This window comes from Phaethon lepturus, unplaced genomic scaffold (assembly GCF_000687285.1).
Source record: "Phaethon lepturus isolate BGI_N335 unplaced genomic scaffold, ASM68728v1 scaffold37834, whole genome shotgun sequence".
In the NCBI taxonomy this organism is placed as follows: Eukaryota; Metazoa; Chordata; class Aves; order Phaethontiformes; family Phaethontidae; genus Phaethon; species Phaethon lepturus.
Window position 1 is genome coordinate 1 of NW_010536155.1, and position 20,166 is coordinate 20,166.

A 20,166-nucleotide genomic window follows, 5' to 3' on the forward strand; every position below is an offset into this window, starting at 1 on the left:
GAAATCGCCCTCTGGGGGGAGGTTTACAGGGGCTGTGAGGTGGGACCAGTTCCCCCCTTCCCTTGAGGGGATGTCATGGCATTAATGCCAATCTTAGCTTTATTAAAGATGATGCTAAACTCCCAGCCGCCCCCCGAAGCTGCCATCACCACGGTGGGGTGGGCTGAGGGCCGTGTCCAGTCCTTGTGCCGCACAAGGCAGCGCGCACCCCGTTGCCTTCTTGTCAGGCAGTGCCAGCGCGTTTGGGGTGCAGTTGCTGGGGTGCCTCTTGTCGCCTCAGTGATGAAGGAGGGCAGCTGAGGGTGGAGGAGCGAAGGGGCTGCCATCTCCCTTTTGGAGCCCAGCTGTTGATCGTGTGGTTTCATATGGTTAAGGTATAAAAATGTTGCAGAAAACCTATGAGTGGTCCAGTGATGGACTGCAGTTCTGTTTGTGTGTGTGTATATATATATCGTTATATAACTCTTAAGGTTATTGAAATGGATGGCACTTAGAGGAAGGATGTAGAAAGAGACTGCTGCATTATAATTTACAAAAGAATCTGGGACGGTCACTTTTCCAGTTGCAAAGTAAATGGTAAAAGTGGAATGAATGTAAATGTTTTTTCTCCTCATTCTAAAGTAGCGAACAGCGAAAGAGTGAGTCAAGGTACTGTGGCTTTGTGTGAAGTTTTGCACTACCTCTATATTGTCTTCTAATGGAAAGCTTTTGGTTTCTTCATGCAGATAGAAGTACTTAAAGATTCAAGGGTTTCTGTTTTGTCTCACTTTATAAATTCTTATGAGACTCAGAGTATCTGTTTTCTTGCAAACTTTGCTGAAATTTCCAAGCGAGTAGCTTTTCTTTTTTTATTGTTCTTTTCCCCCCACAGGAGATCGTAAGCGGGGAGAGTGAGGAGGAAAGTAACGGTGTCAACTTGATGGAGTTCTCAGATGAGATCCTTTTGCACATCCTCAGCTACGTCCCTTGCACAGACCTTGTCCTGAACGTCAGGAGAACCTGCAGGAAACTCGCAACGCTTTGCCTTGACAAGAGTCTAACACATACAGTTTTACTTCAGAAAGACTATAAGGTGGGGAGAGTATCTTGCTTCTTCTGTTAGATGTGAAGACAAATCTGACTTCTGAAAAAATGCCAAGAAGTAGAACTTTACAATGTGTCTGCATAAATGAAGTGCTCTTGAACTCTGAAATCAAATAAACAATGAACTGTTTTATAAAAGCATTTGTTTTCCAGAATGCTTTGTTAGAACAGCTCTGGGTCCCTTAGTTATATAAATACTGTCAGTGAAAACTGTCTTCTCTCTGTTTCTGAAAGCTAAAATGAAAGTAAACATGACTTTCCATTTGTAGCTGTGGTTGTGTAAAGTTACCATTTTCTCAAAATGCACAACATGGAAAATGTAAAAAAATCGTGTGCATATTGCTGTCAGGCACACAGTCAGCTAAGCCAGAAATTGTATATGTGTTATAACAAAACTAAAGCTTGGGAATGAAGTGTGATATGTTTTATGAGGACTGTATCACCAAGTGTAGGCAAGGGGAAGCCTTTCTTACTCATTTCCAAAAGAGGAAACTGGATGAAGGAGAATGAAAACATTGTTCTTTCAATTTGAGCTTCTGTAGATAGCTAGTTCTGCTGAAATAGCTTTGCTGTTAGAAAATGGAGATGGGCCTCCATTCCGCTATCAGTTGCTGAACAGATTTGGCCTCACAGTCAATGATGCAGAACTGCACAGACTAAGAAGCTAAAGGAAGTGTAGTCTTAAGAGTCCAAAGCATGGACTAAGCCAGCTACAAGCAGTATAATAGTTCTTAGACTGTGCTAGTGTCCTGAAACCCTTGGATGAGCCATGTAATCTAAGTGCTAACCACTCTTATCCCCATCTTCAGGTGAGAAACTGAGTCAGTACACACCATTGCTGTATATCTCATTGAATGTGGTTTTGTTTGAGTACAGGTAAACAAAGACAAAGTGAAGCAACTGATGAGGGATATCGGAAAAGAGATTTACCAGCTGAACATGGCTGGGTGCTATTGGCTGCCCAGTTCCACTATTGATCACGTAACACGATGCAAGAACCTGGTAAAACTGAACTTGTCTGGGTGCCACGTCACCTCTCTCCGTCTCTCAAAGATGCTGTCCACGCTCCAGCACCTGCGCTCCCTGGCAATAGATGTAAATCCAGGTTTCGACGCCAGTCAGCTAAGCAGTGAGTGTAAAGCCACTCTTAGCCGTGTCTCGGAATTGAAGCAAACCCTTTACACGCCGTCATATGGTGTCGTCCCATGCTGCACTAGCCTTGAGAAATTGCTGCTTTATTTTGAGATCCTTGATCGCTCACGAGAAGGTTTTATGCTCTCTGGGCAGCTCATGGTAGGTGAGAGCAATGTGCCCCATTACCAGAACCTCCGTGTCTTCTATGCCAGGCTGGCTCCTGGCTATGTTAATCAGGAGGTGGTGAGGCTGTACTTGGCGGTGCTAAGCGATCGGACACCTGAGAACCTTCATGCCTTCCTTATTTCTGCCCCCGGTAGCTTTGCGGAGACGGGAGCCACTAAAAACCTCTTGGACTCTATGGCTCGAAATGTACGTCTGGATGCTTTACAATTGCCCAAAGCCTGGATTAATGGCTCTGGGCTCCTGCAACACTTGAAGTTCAACAACCCTTTCTACTTCAGCTTTAGCCGATGCACCTTGTCTGGTGGTCACCTGATCCAGAGGGTTATTAATGGTGGGAAGGATCTTAAAAGCTTGACCAGTTTGAATCTCAGTGGCTGCATTCACTGTCTGGCTCCAGAGTCCTTGTTTCGAAAAGCAGAAGACGACATTGACAGTAGCATTCTAGAAAGCCTGGTAGTGTCTTGCTGCAATCTGAGACACCTCAACCTCTCTGCAGCTCACCATCACAGCTCAGAAAGCATAGGGAATCACTTGTGCCAGCTTCTGTCCAGGCTAAAGCACCTGCTGTCATTAGCACTACCGGTTTGCTCCATCACAGATGTTGCTGCAAACGTGGAAAAGCCTCCCACAGCATCTAATTTGGTGCCCCAAACATTTGGAAGGAAAGTTCGGATTGGGATACAGACATACCCAAGGAATTTAGCAGACCAGGCAAATCAGAAGATAGAGTCTTCAGTATTCTGGGCTCTGATGGGAAGCCTCCGATTTTTGGAAACCTTGGAAATAATTGGGTCCAGTTTTTCCTCTGCCATGCCCCGCAACGAGCCAGCAATTCGGAACTCATTGCCTCCTTGTGTCCGGGCACAAAGCGTGGGGGATTCAGAGGTGGCTGCCATTAGCCAATTGACTTACTTGCAGAGCCTCACCTTAGCACAACTGCCAAATATTCTTACTGGCTCTGGGCTTATTAACATTGGATTGCAGTGCCAGCATTTGCGGACTCTTTCATTGGCCAACCTGGGCATGATGGGGAAAGTGGTCTATATGTCTGCCCTCATGGACATGCTGAAACACTGCAAGTGTTTGAGAGATCTCAGGTGAGGGACTGCCATTGAACATCTCCATTTTGTTTGTGAATCTCCAGAAAAGTAGTGCATGGTTTGTTGTGGCTAGTGTTAAAACTGTGAGTGTTTCTGTTCTGGTCAAAAGCAGCTGTAATGGCTTGAAAACTGGGTGTTTTCCTTCCTGACTTGTTGAGAAAGGGAAGGCATCGCATACTGTCCTTGAGGGCTCAGGATATGCCCTTTAACCAGTGTTTTAAGAGCAAAGGGTTTGTATGCTGCAACTGCCTTCCTTTTAGATAAGGAAGAGTGGATGCTGCATATTTGGGATCTAGCAGCCTGTCAGGGCTAGGTTAAATGCTACATGCCTTTGGCTGTAGTATTACTGACTACAGTAATACTGACTTCTTGGCTTTGTGTACAAGCACATCTCTCAAATTTCTGGGAAGGAAGAGACTCCTACAATGTCTAGATAATGTAGAGTTCTCCTTAGGTTTCCCAATGAGATATTTTTCTGCCTTTGTGTTAAAATTTCACCTTTTTATTTTTAAATTTTTTTTCTTTTCTTGATAATATATTGAAAACATTCCAAATTTAGAGTTTGACCTGTTGGTGTTTCTCTGCTGGTAGGTTTTAAAGGATCCTACCAGGGATCTGATCCTAAAGGGTGCATGAAAGAGCTTCACAGTAGCCAAAATGTGCTTATGAAAGCAAAGGGCACGACCTATGGTGGTTTCCTTGCACCAGTCTGTATGAACTGTTATTACTTTAGAAACATGCTTTTTTTTTTCCTTTTTTCCCAAAATCAGCTTCTGTTGGTGAAACTGCTAGACCTGTCAGTCCCGTTGTCATCCTCTGTTCACAAAATGCATCTAAAATGCCTAACTAGTAACAGCAAGGTCACTGCTGTGATCACAAAGACAGTTTGCGTGACTGAATTGTTGCTCAGCAGCTGAGACTGGTGTTTGTGTGCATGTTCCTGATCCATTGCAATAGTGAAGGAGCCAGGGTGGCTAAAACACCTCAGGAGGGTTTTCATTTTCCACCACTTACCATTTCTGACAGGCAAGGAGTGTGCTGGCCTCTCATCCAAGGGATGGCAGCTGTTGGAAATTCAGTTACTTTCACTTGACCCAAGCCATTAAGTATCTTTAATCTTCAGGAGACTAAATCACCATGGAGGAACTAAGATCTGGGGAAGGAGGTTTGGGTGTGCAGTGTTACTTCACTCTGTCTAGGCCCTGTAGTTTCCAGAGACTTTGAAATGGAGGCAATGAGCGATAAAGCTGAGAGGCAGCACAGAGCTTTGAATAAAGGCTGAACCAGGGTCTCTCTGTGTAACAGCCTGGTGTTTCCATGTAAGCTGTCATTGTTCTTTCCTGAGTAAAGTCTAAGGTTTTATATAGGTTTAAGAGGATTTTAATGTTTATCACTTCCTGTTAATGTAGTTTCCTTTTCATTTGACTAATTCTCTGCTGCTTCTACCTTTTTTCCTCTCCCCATTTTCCAGGCTGAGAAGCTAGTTTAAGGGGATATTATTCCAAAGCAACATTGTCATCTAGCGAGTGAAAGGCAGTATTGCAAGTATGGCTGTCATGTCACAGAGAGTAACCTAGACATCTGTGAGGTTGCAAGGGCTTCTGTGCTTTTTGTCTTAAACTTATAATGGACTAATAATGCTGCTGAAAAATTGGAGAGACTTCCCATTTCCTTAATATTCATTTTAAGCCATTACCCAAAGCGCTCATGAGCTGTTAGGATCTCTTCAGGCAACCTGAAGAGCTACATCTTTCTGCTACCTGAACAGCAGTCACAGGCTGAGATGCTAAAACAGAATTTACCAATTAAGAGGATTAAGTTGCTGAGATACCCCTGGGCACTACAAAAGTCTATGCAGAGATTATCCAGATCAAGTTGGGACCGACAACTTGTTATCACCTAATGGATTAACCTGCTTGGAGCTCTTGGCCTTGCTGACCCAATGACTGGGATTCCCAAGTGCTCTGAGGCCCTGTAGTAAATCTGCAGTAAGCAGGCGTACTCTTCTGGTGACACCAGCCCCGAGCAGGTTCTGCTTCCTGCAGACTGGTTACTGTGAGGAAGTCATGCTGCTAGTTAAAACGTGGACCCCTTAGTCAGGGATGTTTTCACCATGCCATTTTGTTGTCCTGCTCTGGGCTATGATGTAAGATTGTGGATAGCCATGATAGAGGATCCTGTCTCTCTTCTCTGGGCCAAGTGTTTAAGATAAAGGTTGAAGTGATGATGGTTCTTCTTGCTGTGGGAGAACGGTAGCTTTGATCCTTTTGCCATCCTCTGACCGGGGAGGGCTGGTTGTTGTCACTGTGTTGGCTCAGAGGCCCAAGTTCTGCATTACCACGTGTGCATTGTGAATTTTTCGTGCATGCTTCTCTCCAGGCAGTAAACTGAAGATGACCAGTTTGATCAGTGTTTGGTGCACTGGAGCAGTCAGTCACTAAATCCACATCAACTGCTTCATGGATGTCAGGTAGCAAAAGCCAGGCTGCTCTTGTTGTAAGACCAGAATGGGTCTGCTGGTCAGACCTAAGGCCCATCTTACCCAACAGGCTTTGTGGAAAACTTGCAAAACCAGGGTTACTCTCTGCAGGCGCTGGAATTCTGCACTTTAGGGCCTTTCTGCCCTATTTATGTCCTTGTCTGTTAGCACACACCATTCAAGAGTAGCTAGCAAGCAAGAGGTCTGAGCTTCCAATGTGCCGTACCGCTGGCACAAGTGGGTAGAAGGTTATCGCATGTGTAAGTGAAAGAGGCAGTGGGGGACACTGGTTGCTCCATTTGCAAAGCCCCCCATGAATGTGCTCTCTCCCCTCCTGTCTGAAAGCGGCCCAAGCATGAATTGCCCATTGACTTGTTTTTGTTTATTCTTGCAGGCTGGAACAGCCGTACTTCTGCGCGGGTGCCCAGTTCTTCCAGGCACTGAGTCATTGCTCCTCTCTCCAGCGGCTTTGCATCGTCTCCCGGAGTGGGACTCTGCAGTCTGACGCAGTGATGTCATTTATGGCCAACTGCCTTGAGGTCATCATGTGCCACATGTTTATGGGAGAATCTCTTACCGTTTGCAAAAATCTCCAGCAATCTATTGTCCGGAGGTGAGTGTGGAAAGGGGTTGATGTGGGATTTCTGGAGCTGTTGAAGATTTATCTCCATTTCCTTGCTTGCCAAGGCTTATATGGCTTGGAGCACTTGTTCCAAGAAGCTAATAGGTACTGTGTAACCGCTTGGCACATCAACTAGCCTCTTATTTTAATAAGAGTGAATCAGTGAAATATTTGAAGGTATTATATGAATTTTTGATTCCATTCCCACCCATGTTCTCTGCAGTTCTGTTGGCTGAGTTGAAGTTCTGGTTGTAAAGCACCATCATAAATCAAATGACACTTTTCGTGTAAACAAAACATCTGCCGACATTTTAAGTACTGAGAGAGCTGACCTTGAAGCTTTCTTCCTTTCCCACAAGTGACTAAGATAATTCTTCGTCCTCTAATCACTTGTAAATGTCATTTACTGATAATCCCCTGGCAGCGCAATTCAAAGCCTTTAAAGGGTTGTTGTGAAGGGTTTTTCTTTGGGGGGTGTGTGTGTGTGGAGAATTGGTACAAACTGCCTTCGCACGTTTGGCAGTTCTTAAATGCATTTTGCTTGGCCCCTTGCAGTGTTCTGAGGCTCACGTGGTGGGAAACGTTTGTGTGTGAGCTGTGAACTGCATTTGAAAAGAGAGCTTTTAATTATGCTTGGCATTTTGAAATCTTCTAATAGTGGCAGTCATCTTGCAAAATATTTCCCATGCAATAGACTTTCCATTTTTTTTTTCCTATAAGGCTTTTTCCTCCACCTTCACTGTTTTCTTTGTCACCTACTGTTGCTTTGCCCTGTTAAGCTCTAATAAAATTTTCAAATCGCATGGCATTATTACTGCATCCTAAAGGGTGCTCCTTCCCCCAGCCTTTCTCCAGCTTCAAACTGACTTATTACACTTGGCTTGTTTCTGCAGATCAAATCCAGAAGAGCCTATGACTATATTAGCTACCTACCAAACTGCACGTGAGATTGTTTGTTACAGCCTCTGAAAGGCTCAGTGTCCTTCTGGGACAGTGATTGTTGGAAACATCTAAGTAAATTCCTTGTGATGTGACAAGGATTCTTTGAGTTTGATTTTCACAGGCCTTCATGTCTGTAAAAACATTTCTTGGTGGATTTCAGTTGTGCTTTGGGGATCCTTAGAAAGAACCAGGAATCCGCAGTTCCCGTTTTTTATTTTGCCCTCCCCTCTGCGATGCCATTGCAGCACTGGCCAAAATTTTTATGTCCACTTACTGAGCAGAAATATGCTATTCTGCAGTCTTTTCTCCCTCTTCTTCTCTGTCGTAGATGGATTTTCACTACATTCTGTACCTCTTAATAATTTAAACCCTGGGAACTTTCCAAAGAGCAGTTGATGCCTTGTGGAAATATTAAAAACTATTTTTACATTTAACAACAGTTCTGGCTGTCATGCTATTTTTTTTCTTTTGTATTTTATTACTAGAGACATTTGTATGAAAACGGGATTTTTGAAGTGTAGTGTTTTTGGTTTTTTTTCCTGAAGAGAGCATCTGTTCCCATTGCAAATTCTACACCTGAAGTCATAATCGTCTATGACATTGTAATTGGTGGCTCTGGAAACGATTTTGATGTCACATAAGATTATGACTTCAGGAGGAGGATAAGCAGTGGGAGCAGATGCTCTCCTAAGCAACAAAGATCCCGTTCTCATGCAACTGTCTCTAGTAATAAAATGGAAGGAACAAAATACAGAAAATGATGTGTAAGCAAAGCCTGGAGTCTTCCATGAGCCATCAGTGAGTCTTTAACCACGTGACTTTTCCAGTGATCCCATTCTCATCCTTGCACAAATGCACCTTTAGATGGGGTCAGGAATTGACTTTCTCCTGACTGCATTTTGTCGACTACTCCAAGAGCAAAGAGATGTGCAGTAAAATCTGTGTGTTCATTGCTTAAACCTGTGGATAAAGCCCTAATTCACAGCATGGCTTCCTCTAAAAATGTGCTATTAGTGTCTCTTTAATCCAAGTTTTAATTGGAAGAACCCATTGGGCAGCAAGTTTGAAGTTATCTGTCCTAGTGCCAGAACGAAATAAGGTGATTTATCCTTTTTTTTGTTTTTTTTTGTTTGGAATGTGTGCAGATGCTGCGTGTGCGGAGAAAAACATGGAGAGTGGGTGGGAAGGAGGAGGCGAGAGCAGGGAAGGCAAGGCAGTGAGCCTTTCATTGTTTTGCTCCCTTCCTTGAGCTGGGAGAATTGATCCATATTCCTCGGGTCCCATTAAGGGTTAGAGTTCCTGTTTTAGGGCTATGGAGATGGTCTTGTTAAGGCTGAGAGCAGCCAAGTGATTGCTGTTTTTTAACAGGGATATGGGGCCAAAGTGACTCCTATTCTGCCAGTGCCTCCAAAAAGAGAAGAAATGTGAGTGGGAACTGGAAAGGCATAGGACTGGGCACACGCCAGTAGTTTGCTGCGGGTGATAGAGCTGGGAGGACTTGAAAATGCAATCTGGGGCAGTGCAATCCTTTTTCAGATGTGGATACACAGGAGGGTTTGGGTCATAGAAGAGGCGGGGACCGATTTGGGGAGAACAGACTGGTTTCAACTGCTGAGTTGTACTGGAAGATGGTGTATGTACAGGGTGTGGTGATGAGAGCTTGGAGCGTAAATCTCCTGCATCACACCGATGGCTTAAAGCCTGAACTGATTCTCAAACTCTTTTCCTCGACTATAAAATAAGGATGGTGTTACGTATTTCTGTTCTGCTGGTCCTAAAAGAGAGTTGTTCTCATGTCTGTTAGTCTTGTGACAGCTCTAAACCAGGCCCTGTGGTGTCCAGTTTTCTTGTGGGCAGCTTTCTGGTTAAAGTTTGCTAATTTGGGACAGATTAGTTTACATATTTAAGTCATTAAGAGCCTCTGATTCAGTTCTGCCTCTTTTGCAATGAAACACAGTAAGCAGAACAGCACTCATCTGGAGCCCTCATCAGCAAACAAGAGGCTTGCAAGGGCAAGGTCTCCTCTGAGCTTTGGAGAAGACTGTTTCCCTCTGGGCAGATAAATCATTGCAGTGTTTTTCTTTATTCTTTTTTCTTCTGTGTGAATGGGAGGGGTAATCTCCTTTATGGTTCAGGGAGATACTCTGTGCACATAAGAAGGGCCTAGTGGTTAGAGTGGGAGATGTGGCTTGAGTGAACCATATCCACTTCCCTGATCTTCCTCGGATTTCACATGTGACAGTGGTATAGTCTCAGTTTCTCTGTAAAATGACTTCTTTTTTTCCTATCACATGGTGCTCAGCTGCTGACATACTTGAGATAGTAACAGATCTAACGAACACAATGTTTTTCCCTTTTATGCTTGGGCTCTAACTTTGCCAAAGTGCTTGGCTCCAAGTGCGTGTTGTCTCTGTTTAAATAATTCTGCTGTTAAAACCGCTGCAGTGGTAGTTCCAGAAATGCTAAAATACGTGGGGACCTACGGTTGCAGGTTCAAGTGTGACCCCAGACCTGTAGCTGTGCCAAGAGGCTTCTTTGTAGAAAAGTGAGGTTTGCTTCTCCCTTTTGGGCTGAATTGCAGTGCTGGGATTCTTTCTAAATGCTTGCAAAGAGCTGGTGCGTCCAAAGCCCAGTCCGGGGTACAGGGCTTGCTTTGAGCGGCTTTCCCGGGGGGTTTCCACACTGTTATTTTGTGAAATAGTCAGTAGATGGAGCTGTGACCTATGGAAGGTGTCACACTGCTTACTGATGGGTTGCGCGCTAAATAATTGTATTTATATGCTTGTATTTCTCTGCCCTAGAAATCTTGCGGGCAAGGAGTTTGGATGACTTCAGGGTTGCACAGCTACATGGCATGGTTAGTGGGCACTTCACAAATGTGCCGGAGAAGTTGCTTTCCTGGTGAAGCTTACCAGCAGAAAACAGGCTGGAAGAGGGGATGGGAAATGCTTTGGCTAATATCTCCTTGGCCTCAAGGACAGTTTATGTTTTCCAGCGTGTTCCTTTGGAATTTTGTTGGGTTTAGCTTAAGTGTTTAGGTAGTTCCTATCATTGTAATGATTTCAAGGACTCTACAACACTAGACAGTACAAGCCTGTGAAAAATCCTTGAAAAAACACCTTGGAAAAGATCAAGAAAGCAACAGTAAAAGAAAAAAAACCCCAAAGCAAAACAAAAATATCTTTGAGAGTGTGTTGTCATTAGGGATTCTTCATACATAAGGGGAAAGTGTCAAGGCATAGAGATGACTTGTGATTTATAGAAATGCAATCCAAATTAGGCCGTGGTGGAGAGCATGGTCAGGAGGTGAAAGATTGTGGTGCAGCTGAAGTGTGTTTTGGGGAGCGTGGGTAGCAGGGCTCAACTGCTCAAGTCTCCCAAAAGCGCTGTTGTCATCCCCTGGGATCCGATAGCTGTTGGGACAAGATGCAGAGGGCTGGGGCTGGTTGGGCTCCTGGTGTGGCATCCCCCCAGAGCTGTGGGGTCAGAGCGGGGAGTTGGCAGTCCTAGCTCAAGCTCTCTGCCCCTCTTCCCCTAGCCATGCTGGCTACCTGTCTCCAGCAAATGGCTTTGCAAAGCAAATGTGTGATTCAGAGGGTTAACCAGTGCTTGAAAGTGCAGGGAATTTTACTGTTTTGGGACAACCTGCCTGTTCTGGGGATCCAAAATGCAGAGAAAAGAGAAACACTAACTTAACCTTCCTTCTTCTGCCTGTGTCAGGTATGAGGACTTCTTAGTTTGAAGTGACTTTCACAACAGGACCTCTGCAACTTTCCAGGAATAGCTATTTCAGTCTGAATTAGATCTTACTAGCCAAGCTTCTGTAACATTACCTAAATTTTCCCCTGCTTGTTAGTGTCTTTTCTTAACATGAAAATCTTGGCTGGATCTTGCCTTTTCTTAAACTGCTGATTCCAGTGGCCCTGTGGGGCTGTCAGAGCCATGATGCTCGCTGAAGGGATGAAGCACCCTCCTGGGATTCAGTTGCAGAAATAGGGATTCCAGGTGGGACCATGGGGCTGAAACTGAGTATTTGGAAAGTGCTGAGTGAGCCAATCCCTCTCCTGGCATTTAGCACAGGACTGAACTATCACAGATTAATTTTTCTTCACCTCAGAGCTAAGTGATCCTCCCTCCCTTGTTGCTATTGCCCTGGATATCCCTGCAGAAATTCGTCTTGCCTGGATTCTCATTGTGGGCTCAGCTTCAGAAAAGCCCTTTTGGGTAATCCTTTTTACTGTTAGATTGGGTAGGAGGGGGCTGCTAGGGCAGTAAGCGAGTGCAAGATCATCTTTGAATTCAGTAGAGTCCTCCAGCGTCCTTCCTGCACTGCCCACCTGACTGCTGCAATTGTATTGACGCTGCAAAAAGCTGGTATTGCCACCTAGGGCTTGTTTGAGATTTTCAAGCTGGTTTTGCATCCCTTCACCACCTTCTCTTCCTTCTGACCTTGAAAAAGTCCCTCTCAGTACACTGCTGGCTTTCCTGGATCCCAGAGCCAGCACGGTAGCTGCCGATCCCACTCCGCTAGCCTAAGCATGTTGTGGGCTCAGGCCTTGCGTCTGATTGCAGAAGACTTAATGTATCGCTAGGCTGGAGTAGTGAATCATTAGCATCCTGTTCCAGCTTTCATTGTCTGTTTCATTTCCTGCTCTTAGAAACCCCTGAATCATTCTGTCACAGACTGAATAACAAACTGCATCCTTGTCAGCTTGCGTTACCCAAGAATTCCTTGGCGGGCTTGGCGAAGGCTGACTCTGCTTGAGGTGTGGCCTGGACACCTTCGCTTCTACCAGGGTTGTTGTTTATGGGTGGGTTCAAATCCTTTACAAGCCAGCACAGCTTCTGGGACCATCCTCAATTTGGCATATTAATGTATCTTCTTTTGGGGGTACTAACATAACCCCTTCTTAAATGCATTCCTGTGGTTGACCCAAATGGCTTGTTCTAACTGCTAGCTCATGTGTTTTGAAGGGAATTCAGTCCTGAAACCTTCCTTAGAGGGTAGATTGGTTTGTGCATGAAATAGGTTTCAAGGAGTGTCCTCCTCTCTCTCTTGGCTGAGAAATAATATTGGAATAGTATTGTCGTGCTCTCTCTTCATGAGGGTGTAAAAGGTTGAACGGAAGCATTAACTGCAGCTTTAAAGCATTTCCATAGTAAAATAAATCTAATTGAGCAGTTATTGCAGCAGCTTTTTAATTTGTGGAAGAGATTAGGAAATAACTTTCAGCTTGCTCTGGTAGAGCACTCCCCTAGGACGTGTCCTGGGCGCTCTGGCATCGCTCTTTGGGTTCTTATTCCCTCCCCCTCTAATTGTCCGGTCACATTTGACTGATGCAGAGTTCAGCTGGCAAAATAATGTAAGAACCTCAATCTGCAAGCATGTTTGATATAAACCTCAGCTCAAAGGGGAAGCAGTGGAGTGTCATTCATGCCTTACAGAGAGAAACCACAGTATAGAGATGTAACTTGCCTCTGCTCGGGATGAGTCTGACATATATTGCTCCTTCCCCATGACGCGATGCAGTGGCAGAGGATGCTGCATTGAAGATAACGGGAGAGTTGGCAGTGTTAGAATCATTAAGGTTGGAAAAGACCTTTAAGATCATCAAGTCCAAGTGTTGTGTGTGTATGACTTCGAGTCCCATCTATGCCCCTTCGTCTCAGGTTGGAGGCTGTGATGATGGGACTTAAGGTGAGGGGAAATTGCAGGCCTTGGGAGAATGCCAGTTTGTCTGTGTAGACATGATTGGATGGAAGACACCCTTAAAGGAAGACCCTTTATGGAGCAAATATCTCATTGTGTGGAGTTAAGGGCAACCTGAGGAATCAAAACAGCTTTCCTCAGGAACGTTTGAAGTCCATTTCTGAGATCAGAAGACGAAGTCTGTGCAGCGCTGGAACTCTGTCGGGGTTGGAAGTGAGAATGGCACTAGGGAACAGGTTTGCTTTGGGGTCACTGTGTGGAGGCTTCTGGGGGATGAGCGGGGGGCAAGTGTCCTCCCTGCCCATGGAGGAATGGGCCTAGCGGAATCCGACCCAGTTTCTTTGGTGTGGCTAGAAGATGCTCTGGAGAAGCTTCATTTTATGCTCTTGGCAGTCACTGTAAGGAGGAGAGTTTTTGCAGTTCCCTGGTACTGACTTCAGGGCACAGGCAGTGGAGCAAATTTTAAGCGTATGTCTGGCCTTCCCTGAAAAGAAGAGAAAAGTGTGTGTATCTATGTTGGGTCATGTCACTTGTCAGCAGCTCCAGCCTGTCCTGGCACCTCCTCTGTTCTACCGTGCCATGCTTCAGGGATGGGAGTTTCCAGCCTGGCTCAGGTATGCTGGCTGAAGGTTTCAAGACGGATGCTACATTTGAACTTTCAGATGTGAGCAACTTTTCCAGTGAAAACAGACTTATGCTGTGCCTGGTGGAGGATTAACAGGCTTTTTGTGCATGTGGGTGAAAGAGCTGTGTACATGGCAAAAAGTGAGTCAGTCTGAATTCTCTTCTCTTGAGAAACTTTGGCCTCTCCAGAAGCTGCTCACCAGCCTGTGGGGGAAGTCTAAATGGAGTGTGGAGAAGGTGTGCAGCTGCAGCAGAGGTTGGTTTGCATTTGTGAGAGTCATGCAAACCAGAGTCCATATCTGCTCTGTCCCCACTGCATTCGGTTCCCCCAAATCAAGCTTCTCCTGGTTTCCTTCCTTCCTTTCTTTCTCTAGAACCTCTTTTCTCATAAGCTCATCTCAATTTGTGGAGTTCAAAAATTTGGCCTTGATCCACTCCTGATACACCATATTTCCTTGTTTTATCTGGCGTGTGCTTCTTTTGTTGACAGTGCTTAATTATACCACCTTGGGTGCCCTTATTCCTGCTTGCCAGCTTTTCTGAAGTGGGATGTGCTGAAACGTCTGATTTTGGCATAGGGCTTTTCTTGGGTTTCTCTGGAAATCTCAAGGGGAAATAGATTCTTCAGTCCCAAATACTGCCTTATCCTTTCCTTACAAGTAAGAGAAGGTAACTTTGAGCCGCACCTAACACAGTGGAGCTGCCGTCTTCTGGGGTCTGTGGTGCAGAGAGTTACAGCGGAGCATAATCCATCATTACAGGCTGGCTGGTAAGATTCTCCTGTGGCTTTGGGCTGCACTTTAGCTCTATCGGCAGGTGGAGTCCTGGGGACTCGCTGGCCTCTCTAGAGAGATATGTCTCAAAACACATACTGAGAGTGTTTGCCAGGAGATAACTGCATTCCAGGGAGTGACTCTTTTGTCTTGCTAAAATTGAGGAAATCTGATCAAAGTGCAGCCTTGCTTTAGACTTTTTCTCTTTCTTTTTGACTTTGTCCCTGACCTACATATTGGATCCTGCCACGCTGGTTGGAAGTAATTGAGACTGTAGTGATAGGCTATTTACCAAGCTGTTCACTTCAAAATAACCTTACTGTGTCCAGTCCACACCTGTTCTGGGATAATTTTGGAGGCAAATAACAAAGTGCCATTAACCCTTTCAGCCACGTCCAACCTGTTCAAGATCTAACTGTAGAGTGGGGTTATACCTCTGCTGATGCCAGGAGGAATTTGTGATGCGGAGCCGTTTCCCAGCTCCATGGATGATTCCAGCCAGCTGCTGAAGCCAGGCCCACTATGTGTCCACATCCAAATGAGGACACTTCAGAGACCTTGTAAAAGTTCCTGCTGGGTGGTTGTTGGTTTGGTGTTGAGTCTTCTGGACCAGCAGCTATGCTGGAAAATATGTGTGTGAGGGGTATTTTCTTTGTTATCCCAGTGGTTGTTTCTGATTAAAGGATCTGTTTTGAAGGGGCTGCTAGTCAGTTGCCTAGAAAACTTGCTTTCATTTAATTAATCATGATGAGTTTAGTCTGGAGGTTTTGTAGGAGAGAGCAAGCAAGCATATCCTTGGCTTCTTTCCCTTGGAAAAAAAGCAGGGTTTCATGTCTGGAACTGCAGCTCTTTTGTCTCCCCAGGTCGACATCCTTCTCTGTCCTTCGGGTTTTAATTTTACAAGCCATGCGCTTGCAGAGGTAGATCCAGTTTGAAGTCCATCCAGGTGTGGAATGAGGAAAGAACCGTCAAGAAGATTACAGGAGCTATTCTGCAACTCATTAACTCAATCTCTTCCCCTTCTTGTTATCTCCTCCCCATGCCTGGGGCCTTTTGAACTAGTGCTCTAAGTGCTTCTCACTTAATCTAGCCCACCTGGACAGGTGTATGAAGAAAGGAATTGCCTTCCGGGTAAGGACTAAAGGAGCATAGATTGCAGAGGGAGTCTGCTTTTGGGAACTGCTAATCCCAGTTTAACATTATGACAGCTGCTCGTTAAAATCGGGGTGTTTTTTAACAGGCAGTTAAAGGAGAGGCTTTGCACGCACATTTAGCTGAGAATAATAGTGAGCCATGTGCATTTGATTTTTTTTTTTTCTTAAATCACGCAAATTGTACATGGAAAGAATTCTCCGGCGTCAACTTGCTGGGGTATGGAATTTACAAGGTTTGCAGTAACATACAGTTTCCTGTTGAGGAGGGGAGAAAATTACAAAGCTTTCTTTTTTCTTTCTTTTTTTTTTTTTTTTAAGACCAAGTTCAAACCTCTCTTATAAATCCAGCCTCTTTTGGAAGGTATACTTACTGTGTTGGGGTTTTTCAGTTGTCTTGGTGGCAGATTGTCATGTAAACTTGTCTGGGTTCTCATTTTTACAGCTACATGTAAAGGCTGCTTATAAACTACAATTTTGTATATGGTGAGAAGGCAGCATGCAGATCTAATTTGGGAGAGTCTATATACAAAGAAAGAAGCAGAGGTTTCTTTGCCTTGGGGAGGTGGCTGTTTCTTCCTAGCTGAACTTCAGTAAACTTGGTCTATTAACATGATTTTCTCTGCAGGACTGTGGTGTGGGATAAGAAACATCAAGAGCTGGGGAAGGACTATCAGAGACATTTGCTGTATTTTATGTAATTTCATTGCAGACTTTACCAGCTGCCTCCCAGATCAGTGGTTATTTGCTGGCTGATTTCTTGTAGGCACTGCTGTGGAAGTAAGAAACTGCTCAGCTCCTGCATAAGCCCCCAGATCTACTCAAGGAGCAGTGTCTTTTTCTGCCAGCCCTTAGGCGTGAGGCATGAAGGGCAAGTCTGTGATGCAGAAAGATATAAAATTGCCCCGGGTAGTTTTGTTGCTTGGAAATCCTTACTCCTGCAGCTACTTACGTTCAGGCAAATTAATTTAACCTGCTAGGACTGAGCAACTAGCCTTGGAGTGGGAGTTTCTCTGCTATGTTTTTGGCAGCTCTACTCCAAATCATTTGTGGATGGGAACATCCTTTCTGTCTCCCTGGGAAATGCCAGTCTCTCGTGGCTTTTTCTTCAGCTGGCTGTATTGCTACCTGAGATTTTCATGTGTGTTTCCAGCAGCCAAATCTCTAGCCGTTCCCTCTGTGTTTGACAAAAATCTGGCTGTTTCAGTGCTAGAGATGAGCTGGGAATTTTCCAGATGCACATCTGTATGAGAGAAGTTTGAGCATTGAACTCCTCTTTCGACCCAACACAACTTGGTTCAGCCTCAAGGGACTGATGCTGCCAGTTTGACTCTGCCTCCTCTAGAGTGGTAATGAACTGGCCCTTGTCACACTGTTTGGAGGAAGCATCTTGGTGGCATGGGGCTAATAGTCACAAGTCTTTTAATCTTCAGGGTGTAACTCTTAAGCTATAGCATAACTTCCCTTTACCTCCCAGCTTTAAAAGACTGAACTCTTGTTATGCTACACTGAGTAATACCGTTTCTTTTCCCCCATGTTCTCTTACTCACCAGGTCGCTATCATGTAGAGTATTCGCTGATGGGGACTTGGACTCTTTTTGTATGGCTCTTTTTACATTCTATAAATGGCTTTAACTTTTGCTGTTCTCTTCCTCTGCTCTGTAGTTATAACCCTGCTGCTCCTCTTTCATGTTGTCCTATCAGGCCTCTTGCTTGCAAGGTCTGGGATGTGTGCTGGAAGGCAGACCCAGTGGTGTGACGTTGGCAAGAGCAGCTGGGAGGGCAGGAGGAGAATGCAGATTTCTCTAAGAGGGGACCAAAAGACTGAGGCTGTAGATTCAGAAACTGGAAGCCAAAATTCAAGGGGCAAACAGGGATACTTGTGTGTGTTTCTGTTAGAGTAAATTCCGGTGGTGCCAAGGCAGGTTTTCAGCCATTTGGATTAAAAAAGAGGCTGCAGTGTATCTCTGTGTGTGTGTGCGCGTGTGCACACACATTTAAATAGTTATCTGCAGATCTGAGTTTTTAAAACTTGCTTGTGCTCTAATTGCAGAGTGTAGACTCTGCATGCAGAGCAGCCCAGCCTGAAGTGATAATCCCAGCCCTGAGGGAATGCCTGGCACTGCTCTGGCCTGATTTTCTTAATGGCTCTGCAACTTGCTGCTGGTTTGTAGATGGTTTAAATTGTTATCTCTGAGCACCTTGCCCAGTTTGGGCAAAGCTCTTGGGAATCTCTGATATCCTCTAAGAATACCCATATGTTGTGATTTTTTTTTTTTCCTTAATTTCTTCCTCCCTCCCCATGTTAGGCCCAATTTGTGTCAGCTCAACAGACTTGCCGAAAAGGGGTGCAAGCCCAGCCTGCACTCCCTGCTGACATGTAGAGAGGTAACCGGGAGACCTTGACTTCCAGCTGCCCCTCCTGCCTCCTCTGAACAACCCTTCCTTGCTCCCAACGCTGCATGATCTACATCCATGCAATCCCCTTCTCTTGCCCTGGAGAATTGGTGTTTCTCCTCAGCTAATAACCTGTGTCTGATTTAGTTTCCAGGCGGACCGCCCTGCATTAAACGTCGTCATTTTCCCTCTGCTTCATGAGGACTTGACAGAGGTCATCAGAGATGTCCCCATGCGGCACTTGGATGAAATTACCTTGTTTAAAAGCAGAGTGGCTGAGGAACCTCCCAACTTGTGGTGGTGACTGTCACAGCATGGAAAAGATGGTCAGCATGTACACATGAAGTAACTTCTTGTTGGCCTGGATTCCCCATCTTCAGATCCTGGCCACCTCACTGGATGCTGTACAATCACTCTAAATAGGTGCAATTGCAAAATAAAAAATGTTTGCCCTTTGCAGTGGGGAAACATCTATTGGATATTGCTTTCATCTGAAAATTCTGTCTCAAAGGCTTCTGGAATCTGACAAGTATTTCCTTGTGGTTATTCTGAATTGCTTTGTTATTTTACTGAAGTTAAAGGTAAGAGAAACTGACTTAAAGACGCTCTTTCCCCTGTGTCGCCTGGTGTATTTCCTAGGGGTCTCTGTGTACTTTGGCAGTGTGCTTTGTGATATTGGTGGAAATCATTCTTTGCTTTGGTCTGTTTTTGGCAAAATAGAAAGCCTAAGCCAACTAAGAGGCATAAAAAAGAAGCTCTGTTGAAGTGCATCACATCTTTTCTATGTTACAGATACGCATTTGTAGTTATACACATGCAATGACAAGTATTTAAAAGTTTGGGGTTTTTTTGATTGAGAAGTACCACAAGGACTCTTTTTTAAAATTTTTGAATGACAAATTATGGTCGTTAGCACCTCAACCATGGTATGTTCTTGCTGTTTCCATTGGTTGGTCTGGTGGAAGTTGTTCTGACCTCTTTTGGAAATCCTTGTCCTAGGGTAGATGGTGCCTACAGTGAATAAGTTGAGGTTCAGAGCAGATTTAAATGCAGTCTGTCTTGCAGTGTAGATGGGGATGTCATGTTCCAGTTCTGTCCTTAGATTCCACGCCTTGAGCTCATGCTAATTTTAGAGATGTTAGAAGTATTTTCACAGTGTGATTTCAGTCAGCTTTTCTGCTCCACAGAACTTCCTCAGGCATCAGTAGTGGTCTAGATCACTTTCATATTGCCTTATTTACTGAGCACTTTTGAAAGCATCAGGCAGCTGTACCAAAATCCGAGTTATGAACTCCTGGAGGTATGTTTCTGGGTGGCAGCTGGATTTCCCTTCTGCTGGAGTATTTTGTGGTAGCACACTGGGTCTGTCTTCTGCAAAAGAGCTATCAACTGGAGCTGTCTATTCCACCTGTAATCTCCTAAACACTCCTGGATGTGTTGGGCAATGCTTTTCTGGGGAGACCCGGTAACATCCAAAGATGATGTCCCCATCTCCTTGTTGGCATTTTCTCCACAAGACACCATCTCCCAAATGCTCAATCTCCCATTGGTCGTTCATAGGAAGCCTAGTCTGATGGGATGGATTTGAGAGCAAAACACACCTCACAGCTTTGGAGAACTTTCCCTCCTTACTCTCCCATCAGTCAGGTGTGAACCCATCTGGAAATCTGTCTTGCAGGTGTAAATCTTGAGCCAGACTGTGGTAACCTTTGTGCTTGATAGGTTACAGTGTTAACGAGCAGGTTAACGTTAGCCTTCTACTAGCACAATTCTGTGCATTGCTAAAACTAGCCCCTGCATGCGTTTGCTGTCTGCCCTGAGTTCCTCTCCCTTCCCCACTCAGGACGGGGTGCCAGCAGTGGTCTCTGGTTTGCAGCTGGTAGCAAGGTGGTGAGGCTGGCTCGTGCTCCTCAGGGAATGGCTGCGGCTGAGCCGCGGGTGCTCCTGAAGTATTTGAGACTCTGC

General features: G+C 44.9%; 1 protein-coding gene across 1 annotated transcript; it reads left to right on the plus strand.

Moving 5' to 3' along the window:
• The first annotated feature begins 872 nt into the window (after positions 1-872).
• On the plus strand, positions 873-18,805 carry FBXL18 (F-box and leucine-rich repeat protein 18). Its single transcript, XM_010286087.1, has 4 exons — positions 873-1,072; positions 1,960-3,500; positions 6,377-6,595; positions 18,349-18,805. The coding sequence occupies exons 1-4, from the start codon at positions 920-922 to the stop codon at positions 18,503-18,505; spliced, it is 2,070 nt and encodes a 689-aa protein (XP_010284389.1). The 5' UTR covers positions 873-919; the 3' UTR covers positions 18,506-18,805.
• Positions 18,806-20,166: the final 1,361 nt, after the last annotated feature.